Source organism: Haliotis cracherodii, unplaced genomic scaffold, assembly GCF_022045235.1.
Source record: "Haliotis cracherodii isolate W230 unplaced genomic scaffold, xgHalCrac1.p SCAF_12, whole genome shotgun sequence".
In the NCBI taxonomy this organism is placed as follows: domain Eukaryota; kingdom Metazoa; phylum Mollusca; class Gastropoda; order Lepetellida; family Haliotidae; genus Haliotis; species Haliotis cracherodii.
Window position 1 is genome coordinate 30,223,461 of NW_027266267.1, and position 12,391 is coordinate 30,235,851.

Genomic DNA, 12,391 nt, shown 5'->3' on the forward strand with positions numbered 1-12,391 from the left:
TTAATTGCTTGTCATATTGGTTGTACATTTATTGAAATGAAATGAAATATTTGTACAGATGTTGTGAAAGGATTTCTCAAAAGCATAACACCATCCTAAACTTCTGCATTGTTAAGTTTTTCTTTTATGTCGTTGCAAACAGGTGGTATCGTTTCTTTTGGACACTAGTTTATTCTAATCAACCCAAGCAACATCTTTCAACATCAACTCTGGCCAGTCATGATCATGCTTACCTTTCACAATCAACTCTATCAAGTCATTCTTACCTTTTATAATCAACTCAAGCCAGTCACGCTTAACTTTTATAATCAACTCCAGCCTGTCATACTTACCTTTTATAATCAACTCTAGCCAGTCATGCTTACCTTTTATAATCAACTCAAGCCACTCATGCTTACCCTTTCTAATCAACTCAAGCCAGTCATGCTTAACTTTTATAATCAAGTCTAGCCAGTCATGCTTACCTTTTATAATCAACTCTAGTTCGTATTGCTTACCTTTTCTAATCGACACTAGCCAGTCATGCTTAACTTTTATAATCAAGTCTAGCCAGTCATGCTTATCTTTTCCAATCAACTCTAGCCCGTCATGCTTATCCTTTCTAATCGACTCTAGCCAGTCAGGCGTAACTTTTTTAATCAACTCTAGCCAGTCATGCATAACTTTTATAATCAACTCTTGTCAGTCATGCTTACCTTTTCTAATCGACTCTAGCCCGTTCTACTTACCTTTTATAATCTACTCTAGCAAGTCATGCTTACCTTTTATAATCAACTCTAGTCCGTCATGCTTATCCTTTCTAATCAACTCTAGCCAGCCATGCATAACTTGTATAATCAACCCTTGTCCGTCATGCTTACCTTTTATAATCAACTCTTGTCCGTCATGCTTACCTTTTATAATCAACTCTAGCAAGTCATGCGTAACTTTTTTAATCAACTCTAGCCAGTCATGCATAACTTTTATAATCAACTCTAGTCCATCCTGCTTACCTTTTCTAATCGACTCTATGAAGACATGCTTACCTTTTCTAATCAACTCTCGCCCGGCATGCTGCCTTTTCTAATCAACTCTATGAAGACATGCTTACCTTTTCTAATCAACTCTAGCCCGTCCTGCTTACCTTTTCTAATCGACTCTGGCCCGTCCTGCTTACCTTTTCTAATCGACTCTGGCCCGACATGCTGCCTTTTCTAATCAACTCTATGAAGACATGCTTACCTTTTCTAATCAACTCTAGCCCGTCCTGCTTACCTTTTCTAATCGACTCTGGCCCGACATGCTTACCTTTTCTAATCAACTCTCGCCCGACATGCTGCCTTTTCTAATCAACTCTATGAAGACATGCTTACCTTTTCTAATCAACTCTAGCCCGTCCTGCTTACCTTTTCTAATCGACTCTGGCCCGTCCTGCTTACCTTTTCTAATCAACTCTCGCCCGACATGCTGCCTTTTCTAATCAACTCTATGAAGACATGCTTACCTTTTCTAATCGACTCTGGCTCGTCCTACTAACCTTTTCTAATCAACTCTATGCAGACATGCTTACCTTTTCTAATCAACTCTCGCCCGACATGCTTACCTTTTCTAATCAACTCTAGCCCGTCATGCTTAACGTTTCTAATCAACTCTATCCCGTTCTGCTTACCTTTTATAATCTACTCTAGCAAGTCATGCTTACCTTTTATAATCAACTCTAGTCCGTCATGCTTATCCTTTCTAATCAACTCTAGCCAGCCATGCATAACTTGTATAATCAACTCTTGTCCGTCATGCTTACCTTTTATAATCAACTCTTGTCCGTCATGCTTACCTTTTATAATCAACTCTAGCAAGTCATGCGTAACTTTTTTAATCAACTCTAGCCAGTCATGCATAACTTTTATAATCAACTCTAGTCCATCCTGCTTACCTTTTCTAATCGACACTAGCCCGTCCTGCTTACCTTTTCTAATCGACTCTGGCCCGTCCTGCTTACCTTTTCTAATCGACTCTGGCCCGTCCTGCTTACCTTTTCTAATCGACTCTGGCCCGTCCTACTAACCTTTTCTAATCAACTCTATGAAGACATGCTTACCTTTTCTAATCAACTCTCGCCCGACATGCTTACCTTTTCTAATCAACTCTATGAAGACATGCTTACCTTTTCTAATCAACTCTAGCCCGTCCTGCTTACCTTTTCTAATCGACTCTGGCCCGTCCTGCTTACCTTTTCTAATAGACTCTGGCCCGTCCTACTAACCTTTTCTAATCAACTCTATGCAGACATGCTTACCTTTTCTAATCAACTCTCGCCCGACATGCTTACCTTTTCTAATCAACTCTAGCCCGTCATGCTTAACGTTTCTAATCAACTCTATCAATTCATGCTTACCTTTTATAATCAACTCTAGCCCGACCTGCTTACCTTGTCTCATCAACTGTAGCAAGCCATGCTTACCTTGCTTTATCCGCTCTAGCAGGTCATGCTCACCTGTAAGCATCGGTATCCCCCTACCACTCCCCCTCTCTCAACACACACGTCCTTCTGTACAATTCTTACCTTCTATGAGAAGTTGTACTCCACCCATCGCACATGCCACCACATTGCACGCCTCACACGTCCACCATCCCCCATCTTCCCTTGAATCAACAGATGTAATGGTGAGATCCAAGCCTGCAGGTATGTATTTAACTGTGATCGGGGTGACCTGCGTTCCCGCAGGTGACTTCCACTTTAAGGTTGGTGCAGGTTCACCCGAGACATTACAGCTGAGTTTGACCTGACTCTTTGCGAGAACAGACACTGGACTGTTGGTGGACAGTATTTGAGGCGGAGCTGAAGGTAACAATATCCAAGTTATTGCAGCACACAAATGAACGCCCTTAATAAGAAATTAGGTCGGCGCTTATAATAATGGAATAGCTTAGAAAAATTCCACTATTTGACATTACCTTGTCGCCGTACTATTACCACTATATATAAACATGGACGGATTCAAATGACACAAATAGCTTTGCTGTTATGTTTCAAACTAATGATCATGTGCATTCATCGGGGGATGTTCATAAACATTTGGGCAAGGGGATACCCGTGTGCTCCGAACATCATGCAGGAGTCTTTAACTAATTATTGAGAGTAGTAAATCAATGAATAAATCTTCTACATGATAAAATTGTTAGCAAATGCACAGGAACGTTACTACTTACTGTGCACTTGTACGTAGACGGGATCCGCTGTCACGTTACCCTCTTTGTTTACGGCGGAACACGTGTACCACCCTTCGTCAGACTTTCTGATACTCTGTCAAAAGAAATACCCTTTCTTAATATGATACAATTGTAATTAAGAAAAATCTTTGTGGTACATACTTTGTGTAAAACAATATCAAAAGACAGACCCGAAAGTGGTGATTGTTGCCATATATCATTGTCTTAATATAGTGTTAAGTGTGTAACTGGGAACGTTTTCACTCTTGCCACTTTGGTGAAGTCCTTTGACACGCGACCTATATACATCTGTGTTCTGATACTAAACTATTATAACGAATGCACATCATTTCGTCTTTAGCGGTCAGTACGGATGGTGTCTGATTGTTTGAAGGAACGCCATCGGTGCCTCGATTACCAACTCACAATAAACTGCAGGTCTCCATTCCTCTTTACTGTCACTCTTGCTGTCTGCTCCTCTTCGGTGTTGCTCTTGATATTGATACTCCCTTGGCCGTCACCTACACTGGTTTTCGCCCATCGCATGGAGAAGGGATTCCCGGATTGTCCCCTACACTGCAACGTTACATTGGTCCCCAGAATAGAGGTGGCGTTCGTTGGTCTGGTGATGAGGTAGGGAAACTCTGCAAGTGTATCCATATATCATAAACACTCAGAGGTGTGTAGTAACAAACATACACGGAGTATGTGACACCATAGTACACTTAATCGGGATATCCGATTCTCTACCACTACCACTATCACTACTTCTCTACTACTACTTCTACTAAAAATATTTGCACGTACGGTCAAACACCAATATCAATACTTCAAGTTATGCGAGGTTCGACACAACCGAAAATTACTTTCGAGTAAGGGGATTTGGAAGGCTTACAACGTTTCACTGTGATTCATTGTAAAGCTGGGCCTAAACCTGAGAAGCTATCACCCACCTCCTCTCCACTGTCGGCCCTGGTCAAATTAACCTGATTTCTGACGTGTGTTTCTTGCACAGTACCACGTGCCACCAATCCAACAGACACGAGTGCACCCTTTACATTGACACTTGGAGCAGACAAGGGTCAACTGTACATCTACCTCTAAAACACAACTGTACCCATACATCACATGCACAGGTGTGCCCACACACCACGAACAGACACAGGTATACACACACACTCCACGAACAGACACAGGTGTACCGAAACACCATGAACAGACACAGGTGTACCCACACACCACGAACAGACACAGGTATACACACACACACCACGAACAGACACAGGTGTACCCACACACCATGAACAGACACAGGTATACACACACACACACACACACACACACACCATGAACAGACACAGGTATACACACACACACACCACGAACAGACACAGGTGTACCCACACACCATGAACAGACACAGGTGTACCCACACACCACGAACAGACACAGGTATACACACACACCATGAACAGACACAGGTATACACACACACACACCACGAACAGACACAGGTGTACCCACACACCACGAACAGACACAGGTATACACACACACACCACGAACAGACATAGGTGTACCAACACACCATGAACAGACACAGGTACACACACACACACACACACACACACACACACACACACACACACACACACACACACACACACACACACACACACACACACACACACACACACACACCACGAACAGACATAGGTGTACCGAAACACAACGAACAGACACAGGTATACCGAAACACCACGAACAGAGACAAGTGTACCACACACCACGAACAGACACAGGTATACACACACACACCCCCCATGAACAGACAAAGGTATACCGAAACACCACGAACAGAGACAAGTGTACCATACACCACGAACAGACACAGGTATACATATATATACACACACACCATGAACAGACACGGGTGTACCGAAACACTACGAACAGAGACAAATGTACCACACACCACGAACAAACACAAGTATATATACACACACACACACATACACACGCACGCACGCACGCACGCACGCACGCACGCACGCACGCACGCACACACACACACACACACACCATGAACAGACACGGGTTTACCGAAACACCACAAACAGAGACAAGTGTACCACACACCACGAACAGACACAGGTATACACACACACACCATGAACAGACACGGGTGTACCGAAACACCACGAACAGAGACAAGTGTACCCAGACATCACGAAACACACACGGGTGTACCGATGCACAACAGACACAGGTATACACACACACCACGAACAGAAACAGGTATACACACACCACGAACAGGCACATATATACCCACATACCCTGAACAGAGACAGGTATACACACACACCACGAACAGAGACAGGTATACACACACAACAAACAGAGACAGGTATACACATACACCACGAACAGATACAGGTATACACACTACACGAACAGAGACAGGTATACACACACACCACGAACAGAGACAGGTATACACACACCACAAACAGAGACAGGTATACACATACACCACGAACAGATACAGGTATACACGCTCCACGAACAGAGACAGGTATACACACACCACGAACAGAGACAGGTATACACACACCACAAACAGAGACAGGTATACACATACACCACGAACAGATACAGGTATACACATACACCACGAACAGAGACAGGTATACACACACACCACGAACAGAGACAGGTATACACACACCACAAACAGAGACAGGTATACACATACACCACGAACAGAGACAGGTATACACATACACCACGAACAGATACAGGTATACACACACCACGAACAGAGACAGGTATACACACACCACGAACAGAGACAGGTATACACACACCACAAACAGAGACAGGTATACACATACACCAAGAACAGAGACATGTATACACATACACAAAGAACAGATACAGGTATACACGCTCCACGAACAGAGACAGGTATACATATACACCACGAACAGATACAGGTATACACACACACCACGAACAGAGACAGGTATACACACACCACGAACAGGCACATATATACCCACATACCCTGAACAGAGACAGGTATACACACACACCACGAACAGAGACAGGTATACACATACACCACGAACAGAGACAGGTATACACATACACCACGAACAGATACAGGTATACACACACCACGAACAGAGACAGGTATACACACACCACGAACAGAGACAGGTATACACACACCACAAACAGAGACAGGTATACACATACACCAAGAACAGAGACATGTATACACATACACAAAGAACAGATACAGGTATACACGCTCCACGAACAGAGACAGGTATACACATACACCAAGAACAGAGACAGGTATACACGCTCCACGAACAGAGACAGGTATACATATACACTACAAACAGATACAGGTTTACACAGTCCACGAACAGAGACAGGTATACACACACACCACGAACAGATACAGGTATACACACACTCCACGAACAGAGACAGGTATACACACACACCACGAACAGAGACAGGTTTACACACTCCACGAACAGATACAGGTATACACACTCCACGAACAGAGACAGGTATACACACTCCACGAACAGATACAGGTATACACACTCCACGAACAGAGACAGGTATACACACACACCACGAACAGAGACAGGTTTACACACTCCACGAACAGAGACAGGTGTACACACACTCCACGAACAGAGACAGGTATACACATACACCACGAACAGAGACAGGTATACACACTACACGAACAGATACAGGTATATACACACCACGAACAGAGACAGGTATACACACTACACGAACAGATACAGGTATATACAGAGACAGGTATACACACTACACGAACAGATACAGGTATACACACTCCACGAACAGATACAGGTATACACACTCCACGAACAGATACAGGTGCACCAATAAACCTTGAACTACCATGGATTGTCAGAACAGATAGACCTGAGATACGTACCCCCGGGGAATATTGTAAGTGTTGTTGAATTGACTCCACCCATATTTACCGCTACACAAGTGTACTCTCCAAACTGAGTGGTCCGTATGTCATCTATCAACAGTGTGTGGTTGGTGAACAATTGCATGTTGTCATCTGAAACACGAACGACAGAGATCAATATGTTTGCACGTTTTTCTTCAAACAGCACACTTCTCTCACAATCAATAAAGAAGTTAATAATAGGACAGTGTATTTCACTATATCTGAGATATATCAAAAATACAAATGTGACAGTCATCTACCTGGATGTAGAAATATATAAATAAAACAATGGATTTGAGGTTGCTTTCATAGGCAGTGGTTGATTGTTTGGTTTGCCCTGTCCAAATTTTAATATGTTTATTTGAATGTCTACAAATGACGTGCTAACTGACACGTGTTGATTCCCAAAATAAAACGCGAATGTGTAGCAGTAATATAAGTATATAAGTAACACACAATAACTAGCCCTAGTACATTAATTCGTTCAATCACGAATGTCAGGTATTTGCCAATTTGTATGCCTTAAAAAATAGGAAATAACATAGAAACTGAAAAAAAATGTTGAGTAGGTTTCACTAAATCAAAGGAGTATATGCGATGGTATGCGTGATTTATAGTTTGCGCCAATTGCGTTTCGCCAAAAGCAAAGAATCAAAGTGCCTCTGTCATTGATGATCTATATAAATCACAATAAATGACCGGATGGGTCGATATCTGACAACGACATGCATTTACCTCGTATTAAATATCTTTTTAAATTATTTTTTGACAGGCCTACTTTCCTAAAGACTGGTTCCCTAGTAGTTATAAAAATACACACAAAACGGGATCTTTTGTCATAATTATAGTGGAACTATTTGACATATATATTCAGTGAAAACATGATTGTAATCATTTATTGAGTTATGAAGTTCAGGAATGCTTCAGGAAGAATGATTTAGACATGGCTGTTCAACCATGTGTTGATGTGTTTCATGTAAAAAAAATATATGTAAACTGTATACAATCTTTGTTGATTTCTCTGGGGCGTCTGGTAATGTTTGAAGCAGTAAAGGTGTTTTAGACTACAAATGTAACGCAATATATATCAGAATGTAAACAGTTGCATCAGCACTATAGGTTGTTTTATATTGTTATTTATATAATTATCTTGCTAGAATATAATGCTTTCAAGTAGTTAGACAATGGTGTGTAAATAAGTTTGCAATTGGCCAGATAGTGATGCATGTAGGTCAGTTTGAAATATCAAAGCTAAAGCAGTAGTGTTTAGTAAAGGTAAAAGTGAAGTGGTTCAGCAAGCCTGTTCTCCGCCGCCACGGAGCGCCCACAAGGACGATGTAATAAGTGAGCAGTATCCCAGCAAACTAACACCATATGAATTATGAATATTATCCCCAGGGGATCAATCAGATATGCCCATGAGTCACCGCCTTCTGGGTATATACTCAAGGCAATTATCTAAACAAATTTATGATCTGAGCAGCAGACTTTTCGACAAGTAGGTGTACTGAGTCCAAACTTCATACACAGGGCTTGACATGACCAACCAATTAAGATATAGAACCGGGCTAATTCTACCACACGTCTGAAGTCAAGGTGAATGTAGTGTGTTGGGCAAAGAAACCGTGTTGCTGGAACCAGTGCCCTCAACTACCAGACATCCTTCCCCCTCCGACACAGGGGTGCAACCCACGGAACCCACGACAAACCCCAGTGGGGTGCTGGGCAAACATTCCACCACGGCTTCCCAATGGGACAGTCGTACAGGGCAAACATTTCACCATGGCTTCCCAATGGGACAGTCGTACAGGGCAAACATTCCACCACGGCTTCCCAATGGGACAGTCGTACAGGGCAAACATTTCACCATGGCTTCCCACAAGGACAGGCGTACAGGGCAAACATTCCACCACGGCTTCCCACGGGGACAGTCGTACAGGGCAAACATTTCACCACGGCTTCCAACGGGGACAGTCGTACAGGTCAAACATTCTACCACGGCTTCCCAATGGGACAGTCGTACAGGGAAAATATTCATCCACGGCTTCCCAATGGGACAGTCGTACAGGGCAAACATTCCACCACGGCTTCCCACGGGCACCTTCATACAGGGCAAACATTCCACCACGGCTTCCAAATGGGACAGGCGTACAGGGCAAACATTCCACCACGGCTTCCCAATGGGACAGTCATACAGGGCAAACATTCCACCACGGCTTCCAAATGGGACAGGCGTACAGGGCAAAGATTCCACCACGGCTTCCCACGGGCACCTTCATACAGGGCAAACATTCCACCACGGCTTCCAAATGGGACAGGCGTACAGGGCAAGCATTCCACCACGGCTTCCCAATACGACAGTCATACAGGGCAAACATTCCACCACGGCTTCCAAATGGGACAGGCGTACAGGGCAAACATTCCACCTCGGCTTCCCACGGGCACCTTCATACAGGGCAAACATTCCACCTGGCTTCCAAATGGGACAGGCGTACAGGGCAAACATTCCACCACGGCTTCCCAATGGGACAGGCGTACAGGGCAAACATTCCACCACGGCTTCCCAATGGGACAGGCGTACAGGGCAAACATTCCACCACGGCTTCCCACGGGGACAATCTTACAGGGCAAACATTCCACCATGGCTTCCCAATGGGACAGTCGTACAGGGCAAACATTCCACTACGGCTTCCCACGGGGAGAGTCGTACAGGGCAAACATTTCACCACGGCTTCCCACGAGGACAATCTTACAGGGCAAACATTCCACCACGGCTTCCCATAAGTGACAGTCGTAGAGGGCAAACATTTCACCACGGCTTCCCACGGGGACAATCGTACAGGGCAAACATTCCACCACGGCTTCCCAATGGGACAGTCGTACAGGGCAAACATTCCACCACAGCTTCCCAATGGGACATTCGTACAGGGCAAACATTCCACCACGGCTTCCCACGGGGAGAGTCGTACAGGGCAAACATTTCACCACGGCTTCCCACGGGGACAATCTTACAGGGCAAACATTCCACAACGGCTTCCCAATGGGACAGTCGTACAGGGCAAACATTCCACCACGGCTTCCCACGGGGACAGTCGTACAGGGCAAACATTCATCCACGGCTTCCCAATGGGACAGGCGTACAGGGCAAACATTCCACCACGTCTTCCCACGGGGACAGTCGTACAGGGCAAACATTTCACCACGGCTTCCCACGGGGACAATCTTACAGGGCAAACATTCCACAACGGCTTCCCAATGGGACAGTCGTATAGGGCAAACATTCCACCACGGCTTCCCACGGGGACAGTCGTACAGGGCAAACATTCATCCACGGCTTCCCAATGGGACAGTCGTACAGGGAAAACATTCCACCACAGCTTCCCACGAGGACAATCGTTCAGGGCAAACATTCCACCACGGCTTCCTCAATGGGACAGGCGTAGAGGGCAAACATTTCACCACGGCTTCCCACGGGGACAATCGTAAAGGCAAACATTCCACCACGGCTTCCCAATGGGACATTCGTACAGGGCAAACATTCCACCACGGCTTCCCACGGGGACAGTTGTACAGGGCAAACATTTCACCACGGCCTCCCACGGGGACAATCTTACAGGGCAAACATTCCACAACGGCTTCCCAATGGGACAGTCGTACAGGGCTAACATTCCACCACGGCTTCCCACGGGGACAGTCGTACAGGGCAAACATTCATCCACGGCTTCCCAATGGGACAGTCGTACAGGGCAAACATTCCACCACGGCTTCCTCAATGGGACAGGCGTACAGGGCAAACATTCCACCACGGCTTCCCACGGGGACAATCGTACAAGGCAAACATTCCACCACGGCTTCCCAATGGGACAATCTTACAGGGCAAACATTCCACAACGGCTTCCCAATGGGACAGTCGTACAGGGAAAACATTTCACCACGGCTTCCCACAGGGACAGTCGTACAGGGCAAACATTCATCCACGGCTTCCCAATGGGACAGTCGTACAGGGAAAACATTCCACCACGGCTTCCCACGAGGACAATCGTACAGGGAAACATTCCACCACGGCTTCCCAATGGGACAGTCGTACAGGGCAAACATTCCACCACGGCTTCCCAATGGGACAGTCGTACAGGGCAAACATTCCACCACGGCTTCCCAATGGGACAGTCGTACAGGGCAAACATTCCACCACGGCTTCCCATAGGGGACAGTTGTACAGGGCAAACATTCCACCACGGCTTCCCACGGGGACAGTCGTACAGGGCAAACATTCCACCACGGCTTCCCAATGGGACAGTCGTATAGGGCCAACATTCCACCACGGCTTCCCACGGGGACAATCGTACAGGGCAAACATTTCACCATGGCTTGCCACAGGGGCAGGCGTACAAGGCAAACATTCCACCACGGCTTCCCAATGGGACAGTCGTACAGGGCAAACATTCCACCTGGCTTCCCACGGGAACAATCGTACAGGGCAAACATTCCACCACGGCTTCCCACAGGGACAGTCGTACAGGGCAAACATTCCACCACGGCTTCCCAATGGGACAGTTGTACAGGGCAAACATTCCACCACGACTTCGCAATAGGACAGTTGTACGGGGCAAACATTCCACCACGGCTTCCCACGGGGACAATCGTACAGGGCAAACATTCCACCACGGCTTCCCAATGGGACAGTCGTACAGGGAAAACATTCCACCACGGCTTCCCATAGGGGACAGCCGTACAGGGCAAACATTTCACCACGACTTCACATGGGGACAGTCGTACAGGGCAAACATTCCACCACGGCTTCCCACAGGGACAGTCGTAGAGGGCAAACATTCCACCTGGCTTCCAACGGGAACAATCACACAGGGCAAACATTCCACCACGGCTTCCCACGGGGACAGTCGTACAGGGCAAACATTCCACCACGGCTTCCCAATGGGACAGTTGTACAGGACAAACATTCCACCACGACTTCCCAATAGGACAGTCGTACAGGGCAAACATTCCACCACGGCTTCCCAATGGGACAGTTGTACAGGGCAAACATTTCACCACGGCTTCCCAATGGGACAGGCATACAGGGCAAACATTCCACCACAGCTTCCCACGGGGACAATCGTACAGGGCAAACATTCCACCACGGCTTCCCAATAGGACAGTCGTACAGGGCAAACATTCCACCAC

General features: G+C 45.9%; 2 protein-coding genes across 4 annotated transcripts in view; both read right to left on the reverse strand.

Moving 5' to 3' along the window:
- Window positions 1-12,391, reverse strand: part of LOC139458347 (immunoglobulin superfamily member 10-like) — a 103,478-nt gene that overhangs the window by 19,904 nt on the left and 71,183 nt on the right. For all 3 annotated transcript variants that reach the window (XM_071239738.1, XM_071239739.1, XM_071239740.1), the window contains 4 exons: window positions 7,187-7,321; window positions 3,616-3,833; window positions 3,190-3,283; window positions 2,543-2,818 (listed from right to left, as the gene is read on the reverse strand). In XM_071239738.1, coding sequence (XP_071095839.1) covers window positions 2,543-2,818; window positions 3,190-3,283; window positions 3,616-3,833; window positions 7,187-7,321 — 723 coding nt within the window. The remainder of the gene's footprint in view (window positions 1-2,542; window positions 2,819-3,189; window positions 3,284-3,615; window positions 3,834-7,186; window positions 7,322-12,391) is intronic.
- Window positions 4,284-6,480, reverse strand: LOC139458003 (uncharacterized). Its single transcript, XM_071239322.1, has 3 exons — window positions 6,259-6,480; window positions 5,293-5,529; window positions 4,284-4,289 (listed from the first exon to the last, which is right to left on the reverse strand). The coding sequence occupies exons 1-3, from the start codon at window positions 6,478-6,480 to the stop codon at window positions 4,284-4,286; spliced, it is 465 nt and encodes a 154-aa protein (XP_071095423.1).

Excerpts from the sequence above, each read along its gene's own strand:
- LOC139458003 (XM_071239322.1), bottom strand. The coding sequence starts at position 6,480 with ATGTGTATACATGTCTCTGTTCTTGGTGTATGTGTATACCTGTCTCTG. Across the intron at positions 5,530-6,258 it reads TATACCTGTCTCTGTTCAGG|GGTATGTGGGTATATATGTG; the intron begins GTATGTGGGTAT and ends GTCTCTGTTCAG.